Here is a 26,201-nt window from a genome sequence, read left to right as displayed (position 1 = left end):
TCGCGGGTAGAATGAGATGAAGTGTAAAAGAAGGACAAATTAGCTGATGGATGGTCATCGGGACAGCACGGAAAATGCAGTAAGCATTAATATGTTGGCTAGGTGGAGGGTCAGGAGAGGGAGGGAACGATTGGGGAGATCGTTTTACGAACTATATATATGTCTAACCAAAGTACTGTATACTTGAAACTAATTAAAATAAATTAAATAAATAAATAAATAAATAAATAAATAAATAAATGTATCAGAATTTATAAATCAAATATCTGAGAATTATGACCAATTAATCACTTGAGAAGTTTTAAAGTTTGGGAAGTTTTCTTATGGAACAGTTTCCACAACTTTTTACCAGTCTTTTAAATACTTTCAGTACTGGCAAATATTCATCGTTGAGGATAATTCCTGTTTAGAAACAGCTTGGTCATTTGGAACCAAGTTTTGTAAATCAGAAATAGTGATTTAGGGTGGTATAATATTTAATACTTGAGAACATGGCTTTGGAGTATGAGAGTCATAAATTTAAGTCAGAGCTCTACCACCCTAACCTCTACTAAATTTAAATTTTTCAAGATATGGAATCAACCGAAGTGTCCTACAACAGATGACTGAATAAAGATGTGATACATAAATACAATGGAATATTACTCAGCTATAAGAAGAGATGAAATACCGCCATTTGCAACAACATAGATGGATCTTGAGATAATCATGCTAAGCGAAATAAGCCGGACAGAAAATGTTGAAAACCACAGGATATCACTTATATGTGGGATATAAATCTAAAAACAACAAACAAACATGACAAATAGAGACTCATGTACATGGGCAACAGGCTAGTGGTTACCAGAGGATTGGGGGTAGGGAGAGTTAGATGGGGTAAAAGAGGTCAAATATGTTGTGACAGAAAGAAATCTAACTATAGGCGATGAACATACAACACAAAATATAGATGATTTACTGCTGAATTGTACACTTGAAACTTATTGGATTAAGTTAACCAATGTCACCAAAGTAAATCTATAAACAAACAAACAAACAAATAAATAAAATAAATTCTCTGAGCCCTAGTACACTCATCTGAAAAACAAGAAAGGTATCATTTGTCTCACAACCATTGTGAAGGCTAAGTGAAATACTGTATATGTAACTTCTAGATATATATATATACACATACACATATAATATATGCATGGTAAATAATAAACATTTTCTTTTCTCTACTTATTTTAATGATTTTTTCAAACAGTAGCCATACATACTAAATCTGTCATTTATAACTTGAAGAAAGCAAGGAAATTTTTCAGTTTATGCATTCTTCAATTATTAAGTTTTTGCTCTAAGTTATATGAAACAGTATTTTGATGTAAGTATGTCAATGGGCAACTCACCTGTGAAAACCATCTTTTAAAATTTCTTGCCTCAAAATAATTTCAGAACAAGTAGCCCTTATGCCTATAAAAACCAAAAGATTTTTTTTAAGTAAAATAAGCACTCAAAGAATAAATAATTAGAATATAATTGTTTAAATAGGCTTTTCTTACCTGGAAAATCTAGCTAACCTAAAAATAAAACAAAAGCTTTGAAAACTTAAATAAGTTGAACTACATATAAATCTACTTCTAGTATAGCATAAGGGTTAAGAACATTGAAGTTATATTGCCTCATTTCAAATCCCAGTCTGTCACTAGTTATGTGACTCTGATAAAAATAGTTTATCTCTCTACTAGTTGTCATTAGAACTTAATATACATAGAAGCACTTAGAACAGGGCCTACCATACAATAAGTGTTCTTTATAAGTGTTTGTTATTAATATCACTTTATTCAAGGGATCCCAGGACACTAAAAAAAAAAAAAAAAAAATAGAATGGCTAAAGAGCCAGGAAATCTGTTTTAATGCCAGCTCACTGAAACTGTGTATGAGATACATAGTTGCAACTTCCATATTCTACCATCCACACCTATAAAACCGAGAAGATGGTACATTTATGCCTTGTGGAGAAGTTGGGATGGTTTAAAGAAAGGACCTGGAGGCTTTTCAAAGGTTCAAAAGTTTCCTTAAAAACTTAGAATAACCAGAAATCTCACTATTCTGACCCCATGCAGAATTCAAACAGCAAAATTATTACTCTGTATCGGTATCATAAAATTAGAAATTCAGTTACTAATGATCACCAACTCTGCCAGGCACCTTGTTACATAACTTTATTTCATTTTCAAAAGCTGAAAGTGTGTAGGAAGAACATTAAAACAAACACACAGCAAACTATATACTATTGTATTTTGCTAAATACATTAGCTGTATTTCTGAAAAGATGCATGGAAACAAAATGACGTGGAGATGAAATATACAAAGAAGAAAAAAATAGCATTTATTAAATAATATCTATATGATAGATCATCTACTTGGGGCTTTTTCATGTGTTTTAACTATTGTGTGTTTAAACAGGCAGCCAAAATTGCCATTTGTACAAAGGAGGAAACTGACATAGCTACTAACTGGCTCTGGGTCTTATAACTGACTGATTAGAAGCAAGATTTGCCTGACACTTAAAGCCTAAGATATTTCCACTCTCCTAACTATTTAAAGAAATCCTTATTTGCTTTGGAGAAGCATATCTAATCTTTTCCCAAATAACTTAGATATCTCTTGTACAAATCCAGATGTTTCTTCATCATGTTTAATTTTAATGGGGGTGGGGTGGGGCGAGGAGTAAAGGTTTATATCAACATATTAAAGTAGAAAAATGTCAGATTATTACATTTTTTAAATCAATTGGGATATACACTAGAGAGTAGCAAATCACATTCATCTTGTGATGGTAAAGTCTAATTTATAAACGGTATAGCAAATACTAGACTATGATTTTGAAAAAAGTACAAAAGTACATTCAAAATAAATGTGTTGTATCTGAATTCACCTTCAAGATCTTTTCCTCTTAAATACTGCTTTATTTGATTATTGTGGCCTGTACTGGCTCTGGAATTGACCCCTTTTAATCAGAAAATGCCAGTGCCGGAAGAGTCTTTAGAGATCACCAAGTCCAGTTTTTAAAAAATTCTTTTTGGCCTCATCATTTCTTCAAATAAACTTGGAAACCTAATATGTAAACACACAAAAGCAGAACTGCATTGACAGATACTAGTCTAATATTCTCATTTTACAGGCGGAGAAACTTACCTGGTTTATACTGACTTTCCCTATCAAACGTTATCATTTACCCTATTACCTCTGCACGAATCTGTCTCCCCCACTACACTGAAAGCATCATGAGGGTTGGGGCCATGTACAGTTCAGGGCTGGATCCACAGCACCTAGCACAGCATTCCAGGAAAAGGAATGGGACCCAAAGAAATGAATCGACCCGCTTGCCCAGCCCAGAATCATAAAGAAACCCGAGACCAAACCACTGTATCATCAAAAATGTTTGTAAGAAAAAAATTAGTCCTCCTCTTCCCACACCCCCCACCCTCCGACCCCGGTGTCCCTGTATTCTGGATTGGGATTCTCACTCCACATGGGGCATTGAGGCCATGTTGGCCCCTCGGTGGTTAGAAGCTTCATGCATCCCAAGACGCTTCATCCTCATTTTAGTAGTGTGGCCAGTCTCGCCTCAGAACCACAAATCCCCACTCTGCAGAGACCCAGGAGCGGCCAGAGCTATGCAGGGAACGTGAGGAGTTGGGGGGCGGGGGGACAGAGAGAGAGACAGAACGAGAGAGAGACAGAGAGAGGGAGGGGGAGAAAGAGAAAGAGAGAGTGTGAGTGAGTGAGTGAGTGTGTATGTGTGTGTGTGTGTGAGTCCACGTGGCCTTTGTTTTTAACCTCCTCTTGCTCACCATACAATTCTAGGGTCGCGAGCCAGAGTACAATGAAGTACCTTTGCAAACCGCGCAAGGCAGAGGACCCGGGAGTCCCGCCAGGCTCCCACCCACTCGGCCCTCAAACCCCGCCCTCACTCCCACAACCCCGCCCCTCTCTTTACCGGCGACCGCAGGGGAGGCAGTGAGGGCTGCGACGGGTGTGCAGGTGAGCCCAGCTGCCTCCCAGAGAAGCAGCCAGGCCACCACTCGGACGGCCACGGCCCGGGCAGCCAGGACGCCGGAAAACGAGCGCCGGAGAAGAGCGCGCCTGGATGAAATGCGGACGGAGGAGCCTGCGTACGCTTCCAGCCGCTCCTAGGGCGCGCTACCACAGATTTAGTGACCGGGACGGAAACCTCGCTGCGCGCACGCTTTCGGTCCCGCCGTTCCCCGGCTCCCCAGAGCCCCGGCCCACTAAAGTTCCGACGTCGCGGGAGGGCGCCGTCAGGGCCCCCTTGTCGCTCCGCCCCACGCCCTCCGAGTCGGGGGCGGGGCGAGGAGTGGCGCAAGCGCCCTGAGTGCACCAGGGTTGTTGCTGTGGGAACGCCTCCGTGGGCCCCCTGCCCTACCCTCAACTCCGCACGCTGCCCTGGGAGCCCGTTGGCTCAGCTCCCGGTCTCCACCTCTACTTCCAGGTATTTGTGGATTCGGGACTCCTGCCAGAGAGATCATCCACAGTCACGTCTGCAGGCCTGTGGCGGTCGCCTCTTCCTGCAACTCCAGGCGACGCCCGGCCTCAAAAGTGCTGCCCTGTGCATTGCAGTTGGGTGGAAATAGCCCCCTCATGGAGGTTGTAGACGTTGGCCTGCCGGGGAAGATATACTTTCAGTACTTCGCTAAGGGTAAAAAAGTCTTGCGCTAATGGGGACGTGAGTAGGGAAATGATCGTCTGCCCGTTGGCGAAATCCGTACACTTTTAGGTGCTGTGGAGGATGCTTGGCTAGATTATGGCATTAACTGATCCCTGGCGGGTGGGGGGGGGGGGGGAAGTATTCATGTCTAGGAAGAAGAGTTGGATAAATGTGTCGTCCGTCTTCATGAATTGAGTTGAATCTGTAAGTAGGCCTAGAGAATATCCATTGCCGATTGGAGCAAAACGGAGGGCTCTAGAATAAATGTCTCAAAGAGGAAAGATGTCAGAAGATACTAAAACTGAAAGTAGCAGCTTGCTATTAAGAAATGTGGAGATAAATTTTAGAAGAAATGGTTGAAAGAATTAAAACTGGTAGCCTATGGAGAGGGGAGGGCAGAGGACAATAGTTATTTATTATAAGCTACTTATAAATAAGTAGAATTATTTTACACTTTAAACAGAATACAAACAGTAAAAATAAAAGTTTAATTTAAAAAATAAAAATGTCTTGTCAAACAAATATATTATTTAGTATCAATTGCACACACCCTTCATAAGTACAACCATTTGCTTGAGTGTGGAATTTATATTGTGATCAGTAGGATCTCTTAGAAAGTTTGCTAATAGACCAAATTTTTATTGAGGCGAACTGGGAGTAGTATTTGTTGTCTTGTTTTGTTTTAATATTTTTGTTTTGCAAGTCTAAATTTTTATTTTTTATTTTTTTAATTTTTCAATTACAGTCGACATTCAATATTATATTAGTTTCAGCATAGTGTACAGCATAGTGGTTAGACATTTATATACTTTACGAAGTGATTGCCTCCATAATTCTAGTACCCACCTAACACCATACATAGTTACTACAATATTATTGATTATATTCCCGATGCTGTACTTTACATCTCCATGACTGTTTTGTAACTACCAATTAGTACTTCTTAATCCCTTCACCTTTTTCATCCAGCCCCAATATTTGTTAAAAGAAGAAGGTGGCGAAGGGGGAGAAGCAGAAGAGAAGGGGTGGGATCAGATTATTGCATCAGGTCAGAAGCAGAACACAGAAATTTGAAAAAGCAGTTCTTTATAAATGATTAATTTCCTAAGAGTAAAAATGTTTACATCCAACGATAAGAGGTGAATAATATAGAATGTGGTATATCCATAGTATAAACATTTGGCAGTCATATAAAAATTTGTATTTTAGAAGAACATTTTATGACAAAATCACGTAGGTTGTTTAAAAGGCAGGAAACTGTATAATATAAAAAAAATAACTATAATTTTAAAAAATAAAACTATATGCCTAGGAAAAAGACTAGAAGGTATCAAAGGTGATTATTTTATGTTCCTTCCTACCCCTGTCCCACCTCTACTCCCAGTTTTCTATAGTGAACATGTATTAGATAACATGTTCCTATAGAGATTTGCTAACAGAACTGAATTTATGAAGATATCATTACCCTATGCTGCTTTACTTTTAGATTCCTTAATATTTGCAAATCTTCCAGAGAATAATATATAGTCACATCTAAAGCAGTCCCTATAATTCAGTTACTTTGGCATTGGGAGCAGGGGAGGGAAGAGGGAATATAAAGTATTAGCCTACAATATAGCTGTGTTTCTTGTAACTGAAAAAAAAATAATGAGACAGGTTAAACTAAAAGTCATGTAAACTTTATTGCCTTGGATAGGAGAGGGTGATTCTGTATTGGTCTACCTTTTTGATCAGACTTCTAGACTCTAAAAACTTAGAGAATATACAGACGCTGTGTTCTAATACACTGAATTAAACGAGTATGTATGGAATACCTACTACATTCCAGGTATTGTGCTGGGATGTTGTGGTAAACAGTGGATATGTTCCCTGTGCACATAGAGCATATAAAATAGAAGAGAAGATAAATGATTAAATGAGTAATTACAAAAAACTTGGTGGGTAAACTGATTGGGAAAGTACAAAGGAGACCAATCTGGTCTGGTGAACCTCTCAGGACATAATGTTTAAAGTTGAAAAACTCAGTACCCTGACACAGAGGGTGCTTGTACATACTTGTTAAATTGGTAAATAAAAAAGATCCTGGAAGTCGATTCTTGGGCTGACTCACAGGTTCATAAACCTTTCATAAACAGATTCATCTTTGGTTAAGAGTACAGTATACTAAGAGATCCAAACTGAACTGCATTTCTAGGCTCGTGTAAACAAACTTACACCCCTCAATGAATCAGGGATTGAACAATACAAGGAGAACCTAGGGCTGAACTGAACTTTTAGGATAGCTCTGGAAATATTGAACTGATAGACTGAGCATACATCTCTAGAACTGGACTAGAAACAGATCTGCTGGGGAGGAGTGCGATATATCCCAACACTTAATTCCCTCTCCCTTTTTGCAGGAAGTCATTATGTGTTAGTCACATAATGTGTGTACAGATTTCCTCTGATTTACCCTGAAGTGTATGTGAAAATGATGTGTACTGCCAAGAAATGTGGAATTAGGTTCCAGCCTCCAGCTATTATCCTAATCTATGAGAATGAAATGAAGGGGAAAAGTCGCCAGCGCATCATGCCGGTTCGAAACTTTTCAAAGTTTTCAGGTACCTCATGTTTTATCTTGCCTCTTTTCTTAAAAATTCTCTAAATCACTTAATAAGAACTATTTGAGTCTTATGTAATAGCATGACATGGCCTTCAGAGTTATACAAACCTAAGTTCAAGGTAGATGGGTGACCCTGGTTAAGTTACTTACTCACAGTGAGCCTCAGTTTCCTAATCTGTAAAAAGGAATTGATAATCCCACTCTTTCAGAATTGCAGTGTGGGTTAAATGAGATAGCATTATTCAATAATATTAATTCCCTTCTTTCCCTCCGAATGTTTTCTATTTGTAGTCTTGATATTTTCTTAATACAAATACTAATATCTAAAGCTGTAATATTACATTTTCTCCAGTTGAAAGTGTTTAATATCGCCTCAAAATGATTTTAAGTTAAGGAACTCAAAAATACATCCCTCCTCCCACCACAGTCAAAGCTCTATATAAAGGAATAGTTCTCCAGAATAACTCATTCCAAAAAAGCCATTTAACTACTTGACTATAATGGCAGATAATGCTTTCAGTAGTTTGTGGTGCACCAAAACATTGTGGTGTGTATGTTGTGTGTGGTATATAGTTTTGTTTCTCCCTCGTAGATTGCAACAGAGCTGCTGAACAATTAAAGAATAATCCACGACACAAGAGTTACCTGGAACAAGTGTCCCTGAGGCAACTAGAGAAGTTGTTCAGTTTTTTACGAGGTTACTTGTCGGGGCAGAGTTTGGCAGAAACAATGGAACAAATTCGAAAGGAAACAACCATTGATCCTGAGGAAGACCTGAACAAACTAGATGACAAGGAACTTGCCAAAAAGAAGAGCATCATGGATGAACTTTTTGAGAAAAATCAGAAGAAGAAGGATGATCCAAATTTTGTTTATGACATTGAAGTTGAGTTCCCACAGGATGAACAACTGCAGTCCTGTGGCTGGGACACAGAGTCAGCTGACGAGTTCTGATACCAAAAACAAAAAAAAACTATTGGGCTAGCAGAAAATCCATGTTTATACAGAGAACATAGATTGGTTTAGAAAAATCTGTAAAGAACACTAAATGTACATGTTGGGTCATATTTGGATTGACCGTGTTACTTTTCAAAACTAGGACGTGTAGGGCATCTACTATGTAGGTGCACAAGAAATATAGAAAAAACAGAATATAGGAATCTGCCTTTAAGGAGCTTACAATCTAATTGGCAGATAAGTCAAAAACTTGTGGAAAGCTAATTAACAGTATTAGGCAGCAAAAAAGATTAAAGCCAAGTTCTTACTAAAAGCTAAAGAAAGCAGAGCGTAGATTACTATAGAATGGAATAATCAGAGCATACTTTGTCCTTTAATGGTGAGATGAGATTTTGCCTGGCCCTTCAAATGGTTGTATTTAGCTAGAAGCTTATATAGAATTCCAGATGAGAGAAACTGGGGGGAAAAAAAGGGAAGGATAGTAAAGAGATAGGAATTAGAACATTTAAATTGAGGAACAGTAAGTAAATTATAGTTTGGTAAGATTGGAAGGCATATATGGTTACCAGGGGATTATCCTGTGTGCTTTATGTCTTTATATGTATTTAACTCTGTTTTATATATAACTCTGGAATAGAAGAGTACCCCCACAGAGTGTCCCAGAGCTGCAAGTGCATGTCATTTGATGGACAGCTGGGGAATTCTACCCCTCTGGTATCAGGAAATTTAAACCAAAGACATTCTAAACCCCTAAACCTCTTCCCATAAGTGAGAGGTTTGTTTGTAAAATGGGAAATCTACCCATAATAAACAGTAGGTACTGCCAGTTTAGGCCTATTCATGAGTTCGAATCTACAAAGAGAAGACCTTTATTGGACAAGATTATGTATGTATAGATACATCTTTCTTCTTATTAGATTATTATTTAATTGGTAGAAATCCTGTGTTTTCTGCAAGGAAATTAATACTCATTAAATAAAACTATGAGTTATTTTTCCCATCTGTCTATCCCTACTCTCTTTACCACTAAAAGCCCCATTAAAGGGATCATTCTTACAGTGATGATAGTCATGTCTCAAATGTATATTTGCCAAAGGTAGCAAAAGAATTTTCAGCATTGGAGATCCTTTCATATCTGCATAGTATTCCCTTATATAGATGTAGATGATATATTTTAAAAATTGACCTCAGTTTGTTTTCCCCTTTCACTATTACAAATAATGCCACAGCAAATAACTTTGTATATTCTCTATTTTGCACATGTGCACAACTATAAATAATGCCTAGAGGGTAATTGCTGGGTATGTGCATTCTAAACTTGGATATTGCTATGTTCTCCTCCGAAGAGGTTCATTCATTCATTTGTATGCTGGGGATGCAGCAGTATATACAGCAAAGTCCTTTCCTTTACAAGGTTTACAGTCTGGTTGGAGAGGAGAGACAAACCTAAATGCATACAGTAATGTCATATGGTAAGTGCTTAGAATTAACAATTGTGTAAAAAGAGAACTATGGAGGGGTTGGGAGCCACTGATTTTGATAGGGTTATCAGAGAAGGCCTCACTTAAAGAGGTGACATTTGAACAAAGGCCTGAAGGAGGTAAGGAAAAATTGATGTGCCTTTCAGAGGTAGTGGAGAAAGATAAGTGCATAGGCCCTGGAGCTGCAGTGTGCTTGGCATATTTGAGGGAGTGAGGGGGCCAATGTGGCTAATACTGATTGAGCAAGAGAAAAATGGTAGGAAATGAGGTTGGAGTATATTTTACCAAGGCATAGTACTTACCATAAAGGTTGTACCAACTTAAACTGTCAGCAATACATGAGAGTACCTGTTTTCCCCACATACTTATCAATAGAGAACATTAAGAAACTTGTAGATCTTTGCCCTTTTTATAACTTAAAAGTGGGATCTCATTTCTTTTATTATGAGTGAGACTGAGTATAAAAGGTATTTTTAATGAAATAACATGTCCTTTGCTCACTTTTCTATTGGTTTACTGGTCTTCTCCTTACTAATTTGTAAAAAGTTCTTTATTAAGGAAAATAGTCCTTGGTCTATGATATGAGTGCAGATATTTCTACCTTGTTATTTTTTTTTAACTTGTTCATGATATTCTTTACAGGCAGATATTTTTCAAGTCAGATTGATCAGTATTTTTTCTATGGTTCTGCATTTGTGTCATATATAGAGGCATTTCTCACTCCAATACTTTTTTTAATCCTATGATTTTTTTTCTGCATAGAAAAAAAATTTTATACCACATTTTGGTATAAAATGTGAGGTGTAATTCCAACTTTACTTTTTTCCAGGTTCCCATGCAATACCACTATCTATTGAATTAACTATCTTTTCCTCTTTTGATTTGAAATGCATCTTTTATCATATGCTAAGTTCCCGTATGTGTCAAAATTAGTTATCTTTTGATTATGTTAATGCCATCTGCAACACACTTCCCAATCCATGTTTTTTTTTACGTTTACTGCGCACATCTCATTTGTTCATTAAATTAAAGATGCAAAATGGCCCACAGCTTTTGCCTTTGAGATGTTAACAACTTAGCCACCAAAGCAACTACACTGGCATATAAGATAGAAGTACTGACTACATATAGCTAGAGCAGAAGGTGGAGATCATGTGAGTTGAGCAGTTGTAGGGGTGTTTTTTCTCCATATATCTTGTCCAAAGTTAATTCTGCTGAGCTCTTTTAAATTTTTTTCCATTATAAAATTAAAACATATCCAATATTCATTATTTTTAAAATTTAGACAAATACTGAGTATAAAAATGAAACGAGAAAATTCTCCCTTCATCTTCTTCCCTCAATTCTCACTCTACAGAGAAATTGGTTTCCCTAGAGGACTCCGGATTCCATCATCTTTTCTGGACTTGCTTCATCAATTATTCTCTTCCTCTGCCCCTATCTTTCTCATTTCAGCTTCATTCTCTGCAATCTGTAGGACCTTGCCATATTAAAAAAAAACAAAACAAAACACTTGATATCACTTTGTCTTTTTTTTTTTTTTAGCTAATTATCTAATCAAATTTTATCTCATCTAGTTGTGAAATAAATCTACCCCACCCCTCTGCTGCCACTCACCCACCCAGAGCAGATCTGGCTCTCATCCAGTTCTAGATAGAAATGGATGCTCAGCCTACAAGCTCAGTACTTTAAGAGCTGTCTTGAAAATTCAGTTTGGCCCTGGGTTATCATGAGTCTGTTGGATTCTTAAGAACCTCCTGAGTCTGTTGGATCCTTAAGAACTGAGTAGGTTTGTTTGCATGTGAACTTGGGAATGAAATTCATTTTAGAACTCTTAGTGTACTGTACTCTAAACCAAAGATTGTATATAAATCCCTAGGTCAGCCCAAGAATTGACCTAAGGGGCTTTTCTATCTACCAATTAAGCAAGTTTGTATCAAGTACCCTCTATGTCAAGGTACTGTGAGTGATCACCTTAAATATGTCTTGAGAGGTTCACCATATCTATCTCTCTTATACTTTTGTGGTTATTTTGCTCACAAAGTTTTTCGTAAGTATTTAATCATCTATCTAATATTTGGACAAGAGTAGTGGGTGAAAGGAAAGGCCATTGGATTCGGCAACTAGGTCTCTGTTAATATTCAAGAATGAAGTTTGAAGGGAGCAATTAGGATAGGAATTATTGGATATTTAAAAAGTGAAATAATCAGAGTCCTAAATGATAAAGCTAAAACTGCACAACTTTTAGAAGAAAATAAAGGAGAAAATTTTCATGATCTTGCTGCCTAGCTCAGGCTGCTACAACAAAATACCATAAACTAGGTGGCTTATAAATAACAGAAATTTATTTCTTACAGTTCTGGAGACTGGAAGTTCGAGATCAGGGTGCCAGCCTGGTCAGTTTCTAGTGAGAGACCTCTTCCAGGTTATAGACTTTCAACTTTTGTAGTATCCTCACATTATGGAAAACAGAACAGAGCAGGCAAGCTCTCCCATGATTTTAAAGGGCACTAATCCCATGCATGAGAAGTCCACCCTTACGATTTACCTAAACCTAATTACTTCCCAAAGGCCTTTCCTCCTAATATCATGTCGGCGGTTCAGGGCCTCAACATATGAATTCTGGGAGGACGTTCAGTCCATAACACTTGAGTTAGGCAAAGAGGCCTTAGAATTGAAATTAAAATCATGATCTATAAAAGAAAAAAACTGATATGTTGGACTTCACCAAAATATTTAAATTTTGTACTTCAAAGACAACATTGAGAACATAAAAAGATAATCCATAGTGAGAAAATATCTGCGGATATATATCTGAAAAAGAATTTGTATCCAGTATATACAAAGAACTATTACAAATCAATAATATGAAGAGAACGAACCCAATTTAAAAATGAGCAAAAGATTTGCAGACATTTCACCAAAGACATGCAAATGATTAATAAGCACATGAAAAGATGCTCAATATTATCAGCTATTAGGGAAATGCAAATTAGAACTACAATGAGATACTACTACATACCTACTAGAATGTCTATAATTTAAAAAGATAACAAGGGTTAGGATGTGGAGAAATTGGAATGCTCATATATTGCTGGTAGGAATGTAAAATGGTACAACCACTTTGGAAAACTTTGGGAAAAAAGTTTGTCGGATTCTTAAAAAGTTACACATAAACTTATTATCCTACCCAGCAATTCTACCCAGGAATCTACACAAGAGAAGTGAAAACGTTTGTCTATCCTAAGACATATACTTGAATGTTCATAACAGTATTATTCATAATAGCCTAAAAGTGGAAACACTGCAAGTATCCATCAAACAAAATGAAACAAAATGAAAATGGGGAAACAAAATGAGTAACATCCATACACTAGAACACTATTCGGCAATAAAACATTTTACTAAGTAAAAGAAGCCAGACACAAAAGACTACATATCGTATGATCCACTTATATAAAATAGCCCAAAAAATTAACTCTATAGAGACAGAGAGCAAATTAGTGGTAGCCTGGGGCTGGGACTGAGGAAGGGGGATTGACTGCAAATGGGCATGAGAGATATTTTTGAGGTGATGGAAACACTCTAAAGTGAATTGTGTGATGTTTGCACAATTCTGTAAATTCACTGAAAAATCATTGATTTGTACACTTAAAAGCAGGTGAATTTTATGAATATATATATATTGAAGTATATGTTATACTTCAATAAAGATATTTTTAAAATAGGAAACAAATAAAATCAACGTCTACAGATCATTTGTTCTAAGAATCAACAAGAAGATCAAAGGTATGTGTGAAACCTTTTTGAACCCACATAGAGATAGAGACTGAAAAAAAGGTGGGAGAAGGGATGGAATAAATATATTCATTCAGTAAACACTTTTTGAGTATTTACTCTATGGGAACTCCCCAGGACATCTCAAAAGGGAGAGCTTTAAAGGAAATGGAAGAATAGGAGAGAAGACATATAAACCACTCATGCCAAGGGCGGGTTGAGGTTTATGATTTTGGTCTTCTCAATGAACCAGGCAGAGCCATCTCATTACAGTGAGACTGAAGAGGAGCTAGGGGCAAGAGTAAGGAATTAGTGAAAATGAGAGGTAAGTAGGACCTTTGTTCAGACAGAATGGTGAGGTTGGATGTGTTCAACACAGATGAAGAAAGTAGACTGGGGGTCAAGTGAAAGTCTACAATCTAGGAGTTACGCACTAAAAAAGATCTCCCCCCATCCTCACCTCCTCTTTGTGTAGAAACAAATTAACAAAAGAACTTCCCGTGGTCAAACTTACAAGCTCAAAAACTTTAGCTTTTATGGCTTAAAGTCCTCTCCATGGCTCACCGTTTCACACGATAGCAGGTACTGTTGATTACCTAACCAACATCCTCTTTCCTTTCACTGCCTGCAGAGGCCCAATATTTTCTGTTCGGGTATAACTCCTCCCACATAAGTCTCAGATCCAGAGGCAAATCCTGATTGGTCTCAATAAATCCCAGTGGTCCCATTTCATTGTCTATGATTGGTTTAGAGATGGGTGTGTACCCATTTCTAGCCAACAAGATGTGAAGGACTTGTGAAAAAAATGTTCTCTATTTGTTGGAGAAAAGAAAAATCTCCTCTATTTCTCTGGACATAGTTGTATCTATATGTGACACCTGGAAATACTGTAGTCATTTTGTGGCCAGCCTGAGGATGTGCTAATCATTAATGAGGGCAGAACAAAGAAATAGAAAGATGGAGCCACAGCCCTGGCATACTGCACCTGGAGTATGCCCCGCCTTTGAACATTTTGTTATATGAAATAACAAATTTCCCCATTTTTAAAGCCAATTTAAATTGATGTTTTTCTGTTTTTGTAGCCCAAAAAACTCCTGTTAACAAAGGAACAAGCCTCTTCCATTGGTCTCTTCTATTTCTGGACCTAATATGGCCCATCTGTGTTTCAAGGATAAGCTCAGAGACCTCTGGGAAGAGATTGATAGCAGGGACAGAGCAAAGCATAAGGCACTGAAGAAGGCCAGACAACTGTCAAGGGCAGCACAAAGCAGTGAACCTAAAGCCAGATGGAGCCCTATGGAGCCAGGAGGAAGCTGAGTCAAATGGGAGGGACTGAGCAATGAAAAGTACTGGAAAGGGTGGCACCAGAAGGCAGGTCTGGCAAGTTGTGACCAGTGAGCTTGGGAGAAAGCAGTAAAGCAACTTGATCAGAGAAGGAAAATGCTGAGTTAAGAGATCTCAGAAGTTTAGCAAGTCCTGGTGCTGCTGACATCTAGCTTCGGAACTTTCCAGACCAAGGCTGATAGAGAAAGGGAAGTCCATAAAACCAAAAAAAAAAGTTGTGGAATCTTGAGATTAAGTAGTCTGGATGAGCAATAGCTCAAATATTGAAAGACCTGGAACACTAAGGAAGGGCAAAGGGGAGGAGAAAATCAGCCAGATTCTAAAGTCTTTTGGGTAGGTGTAAAATGCTTACTATGGTTTTGGGCAATTGCATCAATAATTTGAAAAAGAAAATATAGAAGGATGGAATTAATAATAGATGTTTAGAAAGAGGGAGAGGAAAAGTACAGAGTGAGAAAAATGAGAAAAGGTTAGAGGGCTATTTTCTTTAGGTCAGAAAAATTTTTATATGTACTCCACACAAGTAAAAACACAGAGAGAGAGAGAGAGAGAGAGAGAGAGGGAAACCCAAAACTGATAGAACATTTTCAGGACAGACAGGATATTCTTTAAATTGAATAAATGCTCCTTGTCCCTAACCAAAATGTGAATAGCCTAATGAATGATTATAGATACAGGAACCTTTCAGTTTCTGGTAGGAATTCAGGTTAGGGCTGCGTTCTTGACCTTGACCTTGTTAATAGTAGCCTCATGTAGCTGGGACAGCAAAATTAACATATGCCTCAATACTTAAAAGGAAATTTTAATCAGAGCCAAGCATCTGTCATCGCTACTATTAGATATTTGCTGATTTTATTTTCCCTTTTCCCTGTTATTAAATATAGGCTTCTATATAATTTCTACATATTTGGTTCAACGCATTCTCTACCAACAAGAAACTTAGAGGTATTTGTTGTTTCTGGTAATGAATCACAGAAATGAAATGGATTAATTAAAATCCTAATTGTAATCACCTATAGGCCAAGTTTAGCCCCAGCCTGTGACTATAGTTGCCTCAAAAGGCCACACCAGAAACCGAAGCCAGCTGCCTCCAGTGTGAGTCTAGGCACTGCTCGGCAAGGACCTAACTTTCTGAGTATACACCTGGATGTGGTTTGGGTAGGGCTGTGAGTTGGGAGAGGCGGAGTTTCAGGGAATCCTCTGGGCAAAGCAACCTCTGTTATCCAGTCTGACGACATCTCGGCTATGGAGATGCTGCATCAGCACACTAGGAGGGGGAAGGGCTCAACAGAGAAATAATGGATACTGCCAGCACTTCCATCTGGGAGACACCCTAGCCTCTGGCCCTCCCTCCAACAACTCAGTGTCCCCCTGTAAGTCCCTGGTGACCCCTGTGCAGCCAAAACAGTGCTGGTGCTCAGAGAGAGCAGATCCGTCACCGCAAAAGTCTGCTCGTGAAGATGGCCCCTTAAATTGGCATCTGCAGCTGCCACTGCCGCTGCTGCAACCTCTGTCCCACTCTGACGCTTGGGACCTGGCAGCCTCATGTCCTCACCCTGTCCTACCTTCTGCCGTTACAGGGTGATTTCTTATTTCTTCCTTAGTTGTAGGGCTTGTTCATCTAGATCCCAAGAGATTTTTCCTTGCTGTTTGCTCCTTGTTTCTGTCACAACTTTGACTTGGTCACCAGAGGGATAAACAGAGTCTCTATCGTCTATGCCATTTTTTTTTTCTCCTTTTAAGAAAAATTATCCAACATTTACAATTAAGGCAAAAGATGAGGGCTATATGTTTTTAATTTTATACTGCAACATTGTTTAAAAAATTACCCAAGGATTACTTAATTTTCTGGCACAATATATTTGTGTTTGACTTTGTTGCTTACTATTTGATTAGAAACTGGGCACTGTGAAGCTATATGTTAACTTGAAATTTTCTATCTAGTAGAAAAGATAACCTACAGGTTTATTTACCTATAAGATACTAACCACGTTTTTTTTTTTTTTTCCATTCAATTCTTTTTTTTTAATTAAAAATTATTGGGGTAACATTGATCAACAAAATCCAATAAGTGTCACGTGTACAGTTCAACAGTATGGTGTATATATATTGCATTGTTTGTTCACCACCCCCAGTTAGATTTCTTTCTGTCATCACATATTTGACCCCTTTTACCCCATCTACCCCGCACCTTGCTTCCCTCTGGTAACCACTAGTCCACTGTCCATGTCCATGAGTCTCTGTTTGTTAGTCATGTTTATTTGTTGCTTTTAGATTTATATCCCACATATAAGTATCATCATACGGTTTTCAATTTTTTCTGTCTGGCTTATTTCACTCAGCATGTTTATCTCAAGATTCATCCATGTTGTTGTGAACAACAGTATTTCATCTATTCTTATAGCTGAGTAATATTCCTTTGTATATATGTACCATATCTTCTTTATCCAATCATCTATCATAAGACACTTCTGTTGCTTCCATGTCCTGGCCATCATGAATAATACTGCTATGAATATCAGTGTGTATATATCTTTTCAGATAAGTGTTTTCAACTCTATTGGGTAAACACCCAATAGAGGGATTGCTAGATCATGTGCTAGATCAATTCTTAGTTTTCTGAGAAACCTACATGCTGTTTTCTATAGTGGTTGTACCAATTTTCAGAGACACTAACCACTTTTGTGTCTAACCTAGCAATCTTATTCTAACATTCCTTTGTGAAAACCTACTTTCTTCAAAATACTTTTTGAACCAGCATTATCATTTTATTGGCCCCCTTCATCGTTGAGTTAATACGTCTTAGACATGTGTTCATTTTATATTGTATAAGAGTTATGTTTCTTAATTTTCGAAATTATACTTCAACACCTGATAGCCCATGTGATGAAAGGATTAACATCTTTTTAGTCTTTGGTATGTTTTTGATATAATAGGCTTACATATTTCAAACTTTCAACTTTTGACATTTCCCTCTCTGAAAGGAGCTGAGAACAGGAAACAGGAGAGAGCAGAAAGCTTGAGGCAAAAGAGAAAGAGACCAAATTGAAAAGTCAGACAAATAAAGGACAATTGCCACAAACCAAAGAGCAACCCCTCTTTGGTTTCTAGCTGGCTGAAGCAAGCAAGCTGTGTCACTATCTTCCTGATGTCCACTCTGGGCAGGCTCACCGTAGCACTGCTAAGTTAACAGTGGGACTTCAGAATAAGAGGGCTGGGAACTGCGCTCTGGTAGGGAAGTTTGGGAGTAAGGGTAATAGCTAGGAAAATGGTCTTGAATATATATAACAAGCACATTGTGCATCTTAAAGTCCCTACCAGGCTGCCATTACCCACAGCCATAGTTCCATCTTAATAAAACGAGGACTGTCCAATTATTGCTGCTAAAATTTAAAAGAAAAAAAAAACCCATTACCATCAGAGGGCAGTATTTGTTTTTTAATTTATCAAAAGATAGCTCTGGCTTGGCACTAAAAGGATATTAGTAATACTTCCTTAAAATTTAAACAATGTGCCTATATCTACATCCAACGTGAGTGCTGGGGTGACCCTTGCTTAGCCTTTATATTGTTTTTAAACAACCTTTTTAAAATGCTAGGTCTTCTGTGTCATGCTTAGATTCATTCATTTTAAGTACTTTATATGAGCCAAGCACTATTCTAGGTAAGAGGGATATAGAGGAGAACAAGAAGGGACCCCGCCTTCACTTTTCGGTGGGGATAAATAAGTAAATAAGGAAAATATCATATAATCATACATATTGCGCCAATCAATTTAAGTAGAGTAATATGGAGTGAATTCTTCACTTAATCATCATTCCCTCCTGTAGAATCTGAAAAGGAAGACAAGGAAAAACATTCTATCAGCCTGATAAAGCCACAAATGCAAACTCCAAGATCATGTAACTAAATTATCTGTATGACCAAATCACATTTTATAGCATTATATGCCCAATTAGTTTTATTCTTAAAATCCAACTTTATATTTTTCTAGCTGTTTTCAATTTTTGTCCATTCCTATACTTCGTTTTCTTCAAAAGCCTGATGAAATGTCACTCTACGGAAAAAGAGCCAGGACTTACTTGTTCTGCTCTCCCCTCTCCTTTTGGTCCAAGTCTTTCAGCCACAGCTGAGCATGAACCTTCCTTTCCTACCATGGAGTGAAGCTTACACAGCTCATGTGCATAGGAGCATCTGTATGCTCAGTCGTTCCTGAGACTGGTGGCTGAGAAAGATCCCTCAGAGAACAGGATACCTTCATCTTTGTCCCTTCCCCTCACTGTCCTCATTCATAAAATGAGATATTCATACCTGTTTTCACTGGGGCAGTGTAAAGATTAAATAAGATAGTGTATGCAAAGTACAGTATCTGGCAAGGAGTAGGTATTCCATAAGCGGAAGTTTAAAAAATATGTGTCTTGCCTTCACCTCTCTCCTAAGTTTCAGATATATGTTATTGGTCATCCAGACGTACAGAAGTAACAGTAACATTCAAGGCAACGAGACTGGGAAGTTATAGCCCCTTGAAGAAGAGAATCAAGGTTTTATAACATTTCGAGTGACTGAACGAAAACCGACAGGATGAAATATTATGGAGATAAAAGTGAAGTCTAGCATTTGCATTAAGAAATGTCGAGTGGAGGAGCACAGGGTAGGAAAACGTTTGCTTCACAGTGATTACTGTGAAACAGTAGGGGTTTAACGGACAGCAGATTCAGTGTGAACACACTGTAGAGTGGCTGCCAAGGAAGTTGATGTAATCCTAAGCTGCACTAATTGAGGTTTACTGTCCAGATCAAGAGAAGGTATGGCCCATTATACACTGCTCTGGCCAGATTCTGTCTAGAGTCATGTTCTCTTTCAGGAGCTTCGTTTAAAAAGGGACACTGACAAACTGGAGTATGTCCTGCAGAGAGTGATCACGTCACATGAGAATCTGTTGGAAGACATGATGAGGTTTTGGCCTGGAAAAGAGAATATTGCTCTTAATGGATATTTATTTAAAGACTTTTCATGTAGAAGAAAGTAGCAATACTTCCAGAGGGAAAACCTAGGCACAATGGGGGGAAGTTTAGGGAGCAGCTGTCACCTCAAGGAAAGAAAGAGCTTTCTGAGGAATCAAAGCTTCCTGCAATAGGAAAGACGACTTTGCGAAGTAGAGATCTGGCTGTCCCAGAAAGCAATCTAGCAAGATACTGTACTAGAGCTTAACCAGATCAGTGTTTTTCAAATTGCTTTTTATGGAGAGGCATCCCAGGGAGCTAGGGTAGGTGAAGGTGGGGAGTGGTAATTATTCCACAGTATAGAATGGAGGGAGACTAAGAAGGTGGGAACTGGACCCCCTAATTTAACCATAACAGCTCAGTTCTTATGTTTTTGAGTTTTTTTCCATCTTAGTATTCTACTTGAGATGTTTTGTTAAGGGTTCTGCCACTAAAATCAAAAATTGGAGATGACGGCTTTCTCACCAACTCAGGTTGTGGTGACACAATACCTCCTCACTGTAGAGTACAGACTAGATAAGTCTTACCTTTGTCTAAACTCAATCACTTCTGGAGCTTTCTAAATTGTCCCCTCCCTTCTTTAAAAAAAAAAAAAAAAAAAGGCGGTCTCAGTCTTTTGGTTAGCAGCCTTTGAGTCTGTAAGGCCTGACGATTTGCTGGATACCTAGCATTAACCTTTAAGCCTTTCCTCACATGCCCCCTTCCTCCTTTGGTTTGCCTCGTCATGCAGGCCTTCCTTCCATCCAGCCTCCTCCATCAGTCTCTACCTCTGGCAGAAAAGGCCTGCCCTTCCATCCAAAGGGGAGAGAAATACTGGGATCAAGTTTCAGTCAAAACTCTAACCTTGGACATCTGTGCTTCTTCTGCCCTGGCAAGGCCCTCCAGGAGACACTTGGCTACTGCAAGCCCTTGGAGGGGAGCTCACCAGATCAGAGGATCCCTTTCTGCTAGTTGGGGTTTCCCAGCCACCCCAGGCTTGAGTTCTCACCTCCCTATTCAGAACCTCATTACTACTATTTACACTAGGGCTTCTCAAAACAGGTTTCTCTTTATAGTTGTCATAAAAAGTTGAGCAGCTTTATAGAAGTATAGACTCAGTCACTCAGTCACTTTTTAAAAGTATAGACTCGGATCTCCTGAATTAGAATCTCCCAGGGTGTGATCTAGGAATCTGTGTTTGTCACAAGCTTCCCAAAGGGGCTCCACTTGGGAGCTGCTGGTCTCTACTACTTACTTTGGCACTGAGCCCACCTTACCTTGCACAATTATTACTTTAATGAGGCATCCCATCTTTCCTTAAAGTGATGGACTGTGTGTCACTTGGGTTTGTTCCTCCATCTCCTACCACCAGCTCCAGATGGCAGCAGCTGACAGTGGAGTGAAGCATGAGTAACACCCGGAGTCCTCTCCACTCGCTTTACATATCCTGAGATTGGTTGCAAAAGTTTCTCCTTTGCTACCAGTGATTCTCAAACTTCCAAGTGCATCAGACTTACCTGAGGGGCTCGTTAAGCTTGCTTGACCCCACCCATGGAATTTCTGATTTAGTAGTCTGGAATGAGGCCCAAGGATTTGCATTTCTAACAAATCCCCAGACTCTTTGAGAAACACCACCCTACACTCTTGCTTTCCTTCTTTTTTGTTGTGGGTGTTCCTGTTTCTAATCTACAATTCCCTTTTATTCATATTAACTCCAAAATATTCCATAGTGTCCCTCTGCTTATAGGCCTCTCTTCTTATAATGACATGATTTCTATGAGATTCAGGTATACTGTGGCCTTCTATCCTAAACCTTCCCACAACCCCTGGTTCTGTGGCCATGCGTCTGTGGCCCAGGGGTTCGCCCTCTCAAGATGTATGCACTTAGCAGACATTCTTGCTGAAGCAATTCAGAGAAGGGAAGGATTAGTGTAGGCTGGAGCAACTAGGAAAGCTTCAAAAAGTGGTCAGATTTCAGCTCATCCTGAAAAGGAGATTTGTCTACTTAGAAGGGAGAGAAAAGAGCGATTCTGGCAAGGGAACCATATCACCAGTGACCCCTAAAAACAAGGGCGTATATTGGAATGACACTTGGGGAAACAGACTCGCCCTGGAACACGCGTCTCTTCACTTCTCTTCAGTGAGGTGGTGAAGTAGTCAAGGGAAGACATCCCATCTGTAGCTGAAACTATTATAACTTATCAAGTGTAATCAACCGTACTGGAGGCAAAATGATGTTGATTTTCTCGCATCAGGTGAGTCAGCTGCTCTGGAGCCCTAAGGGCGGCAGGGCTGTGTGGATCCTGCAGTATGGGCATCAACTCCTGAAGCCCAGGATAGATAATTCCACTTCTTCTTTCTGAGGAAAAAGCCCCCAGGGTGTGGCAAGAGCCTGAGGAAGAAGCTTTGCTCAATAGGAAATGAGCTATGATGGCGAAATGAGGAAGCCGTCCTTGCTGGGCTTTGGTGTGATGGTTTTGAATTACCAATGAACGTGTAAAAATTGAACACAATATCGGAAAATTGGAAACAACCCAAATATCTATTAATAAAATATTGGTTTAAAAAAATTGTGGAGTGCCCATACTGTGGCATATTGTGAAGCCCACAGGAAAAAGGTAAACATAGTGACCTGGAAATACCTCCTACTTACATGGTTAAGTAGGAAAACAAGTTACCAAATAGTACATTATAATCCATGATTTTAAAGATAGTAAAAACTCTTGAAGGATGACCACAAGGCAACGGTTAACAGTGGCCTGTGGAGAGGGAAGTGAAGTTAAAGGCAGAGGGGAGGAGCTTAAGTAAGATTTTTTAATTTTTAAAAATAGATTTCTGAATGGTTTGGATTTTTTACTTGTAATCGTAATAAATACTAGCTTAGTCCTTACTAAGTGCCACACACTGTTAAAGTGTTTTAGACCTATTCACCTATTTAATCTTCCCAATAAGATATTATTTTTCCCCTCATTTTATAGATAAGGAAACTGAGGCATAGAGCAGATAAATAGCCTGCCCAAGGACACACAGATAATAAATGGAAGAGCTTGGATTTGAACAAGGTCAACTGGCTCCAGTATTTGTGAACTAAATCCCTCAGTATTATGTCTCTCTATGGTCCATATTGGTCCTTTGGATATTAACTGTAAATGAAATACGATCCCAATTGAAAAACAAAATACACATGGAAAAAGTGGAATTCGGGTCTCTAAAACTATCTCTTTAAAACACTGATCCAAAGATTCACTCTGAATTCCAACTCACATGGGATAATTTAGGAATGAAAAAAAGTTATTTCAGAGCACAAACAAAGCTTTGCTTCTCTCCCCTACCCCAAACTGTTGGTAAATATTTCTCGAACAAGGTCTAAATGTTTTTTACCACTCAAAGGTAAGGTTTAATAGGCAAATATCTCTGGACAAGGTGTAGCTATCTCGGATTTAATTGTATAAATCTCTGATTTAATACTACTATGGTATAAACAGCAATCATATACAAAGAACAGGTTGAGATAAGGAAAGGGAAAAGACAGGCAGAAAGTAGACAGCCTGAGAGCACCATAGAGTTGTTAGTGACAGTGATACAAGCCTTACCTTCTATAAGCACCTGCCCATGTATTTTACACGCTTGATCCTTCTTCCCATGAGCCAGGGAAGACAGATATACCCATTTTATAGATAAGAAAACCAAAGCTCCAGGAGACTGTGGTGTGCTTAAATTGCCAAGTTGGAGCTGGAACCCAAAACTCCTAATTCTCCTTCCAGGACCCTTGAATCACATCCAGAGACCTCAGCCACAATACAACCTTACCCAGGGCTAGGCCTGAGTCAGCATCAGTAGAAGAAAGTGGAGCAGATGAAAAGATCCAGGTGTTGAGGGATACTCTTAAGTGATCAGGTCCTGGCCAAGACCTACTGAGGGATATCTAGGTGGGATGACAGAGCGCAAGTGTTGGTCAACCAAGAGACAACACAAGGGTGCCACAGTCACAGAATGGGAAAAAGGCCCTGGGGCTGGCACCACATCAAGCCAAAGAGCCGGGCAAGAGTTGATGTTGGTATCTATAGACCAGGACTTTGCTTCCACGCCAACCCCATTTGTAGGATCTTCCTCTTACTCTTTTCCCTTCTCTTTGCTTCCTTCTCCCACTGCCAATTCCAAATTTACATTTAATGCTATGAAAAGCAGGAAAATACATAATATTGTTTTAAAAAGAAATTTGCCCTACCAATAGGGTTCAATTCATAATTCTATTCCCTTGAGTGCAATTAAAGGCTCTTCTAATTCTTTGAACTTCTTTCTAGTTATCACCTAATTAGGATGAGTGAAGATCTATGATTCAATTGCTTCCCTCCTTAATTAAATCCAATTAATCTATTTACTGCTTCATTCGATCTTGAATTCTTTTCTTATTCTCTCTACCTTCTAGTGCTAAGTAACTTTAGATATTAAATGACCTCCAGCTAGATTTTGTATATCTCTCATAGCCTTGTTTCACTTTGTGCTCACATCTATAAAGGCCATACTAATGACACAAAGACATGGATATGCTCCACCAATCCATGCAATCTAGAAAAATACAAATGAAAATAAATATACTGCAATTCCTCTGGTAATGGATGACTCCTGAAATGTCCTGCAATTTGTGTTTGGACTACCGATAGTAGTAGGAGGGAAAAAGTACCGAGGAGGCAGAAAAATTAACAATTAAAAAGCTTGTGCGCATTACAAGGAAGGCATCTCATGATTTTTGTTTTACAGTTTCCACATTTTATTTTTGCCCTTACCACAGCCCACATAGTTCTAAAACTCACCACCAGGGGGCACGGGTGTGCCAATGTCAAATGTTTGAACTGGTTGTTTGGGTTTCCTTCCCCAGAATATCCTCACAGAGCAATTACTGTTCCTATCATACAGATTAAGAAACTAAGACAGAATGAAGCAAATAGTAAGGGGCTTAGCATCATGTGAGTGGCTGAGGTAGGATATGAACATCGGTTTCAGTAATCCATCCAATAGACCCTTTTAGAGCTCACCTGAGGTTTTTTTTTTTTTTTAATTTATTTATTTAACTTAATTTCAAGTATACAGTACATTGGTTAGACATCTATATAGTTAATAAAATGATCTCCCTATTTGCTCCTTTCCTCCCCTGGCCCTCCACTTAGCCATCATATTAATGCCAACTGCATTCCCTATGCCGTGCTCCTCTTCCCCATGACCAATTTGACCTATTTCACTCAGCATAATAACCTCTAGGTCCATCCATCTCCTTGCAAATAGCAGGATTTCATTTTTTTTAATGGCTGAGTAATATTACATTGTATATATGAACCACAACTTCTTTATCCAATAGTCTGATGGGCATTTAGGTTGCTTCCATATCTTGGCTATTGTAAATTGTGCTCCCATGAATATTGGAGGTGCATAAATCTTCCACTCAGCATAATAACCTCTAGGTCCATCCATCTCCTTGCAAATAGCAGGATTTCATTTTTTTTAATGGCTGAGTAATATTACATTGTATATATGAACCACAACTTCTTTATCCAATAGTCTGATGGGCATTTAGGTTGCTTCCATATCTTGGCTATTGTAAATTGTGCTCCCATGAATATTGGAGGTGCATAAATCTTCATGAATTATTGTTTGAGTTTTCTTTGGCTATTTCACTTTTTTCAATGTTTGCACCTCCCCCTCCCCCCCCCGTTTTAGTAAAGATAATAAATTAAGAAAACTTCAAACCATATTACTGTAACTGCTTCTTTTTCCTATTTTCTGTCACTTACTCCTAATTTTTGTCATTCATAATCCTTCTTTCATCCCTGTGCTCAACGTCAAAGAGATCCTCGTTCTCTTCCACTTTTGCCAAGAAATCATTTCTGTGACAGCTTCTGTTCTATTGCCTATAATTTACTGTAAAGACTTCTTACTTTAAAGAATCAGTGATATAAATGTGTGTATGAATTAGATTTGATCTACAAGCTAGGAATGGCTAGATGTCCTATGCAGGAACGCATACTATATGAGTGGTGACAAAAATCTGTCACCACATGCTTCTGAAATTTCTGTATCCAGTTCACACCAGAGGCTTTGTTAGCTTAATGGATGTTACAAATGTTTCACTGGGGAAATTAGTAGTGTCTCAAGATGTGTGGAATGTCTGGAAATATTGAAGAGTGTCCCTGTTATTGACCCCATCTGTTATCTACCGAATAGACCCTAATAATTATAAACAGCCCAGTTGCCTTGGATTGGTTTGCAGTATTTTGTTTACACCCCGCTTTGAAGAAAATCGCTTTAGCAGTTATATCTGCATCTCTTTCTTTCTCCCATGAGGGAAAA

General features: G+C 38.6%; 2 protein-coding genes across 4 annotated transcripts in view; one reads left to right on the top strand and one right to left on the bottom strand.

The window, feature by feature from the left end:
- PIGX (phosphatidylinositol glycan anchor biosynthesis class X) overlaps positions 1–5,574 on the bottom strand; it is a 23,277-nt gene extending 17,703 nt beyond the window's left edge. The window contains exons 1-3 of the mRNA XM_015600107.2: positions 5,557–5,574; positions 3,986–4,178; positions 1,389–1,452 (exon numbers count right to left, since the gene is read on the bottom strand). Of these exons, the coding sequence (XP_015455593.1) occupies positions 1,389–1,452; positions 3,986–4,178; positions 5,557–5,574 (275 nt within the window). The remainder of the gene's footprint in view (positions 1–1,388; positions 1,453–3,985; positions 4,179–5,556) is intronic.
- CEP19 (centrosomal protein 19) lies at positions 4,201–9,335 on the top strand. Of its 3 annotated transcripts, none has more exons than XM_006906155.3 (3): positions 4,201–4,498; positions 7,114–7,314; positions 7,909–9,335. In XM_006906155.3, the coding sequence occupies exons 2-3, from the start codon at positions 7,185–7,187 to the stop codon at positions 8,268–8,270; spliced, it is 492 nt and encodes a 163-aa protein (XP_006906217.1). In that variant the 5' UTR covers positions 4,201–4,498; positions 7,114–7,184; the 3' UTR covers positions 8,271–9,335. The 3 variants fall into 3 exon arrangements, with proteins under 3 accessions (XP_006906217.1, XP_015455836.1, XP_015455838.1); XM_015600350.2 differs by lacking the exon at positions 4,201–4,498 and adding an exon at positions 4,511–4,705; XM_015600352.2 differs by lacking the exon at positions 4,201–4,498 and adding an exon at positions 4,873–4,918.
- Positions 9,336–26,201: the final 16,866 nt, after the last annotated feature.

Source organism: Pteropus alecto, unplaced genomic scaffold, assembly GCF_000325575.1.
Source record: "Pteropus alecto unplaced genomic scaffold, ASM32557v1 scaffold311, whole genome shotgun sequence".
Classification (NCBI taxonomy): Eukaryota; Metazoa; Chordata; class Mammalia; order Chiroptera; family Pteropodidae; genus Pteropus; species Pteropus alecto.
This window is presented reverse-complemented; position numbering and strand designations above follow the sequence as displayed.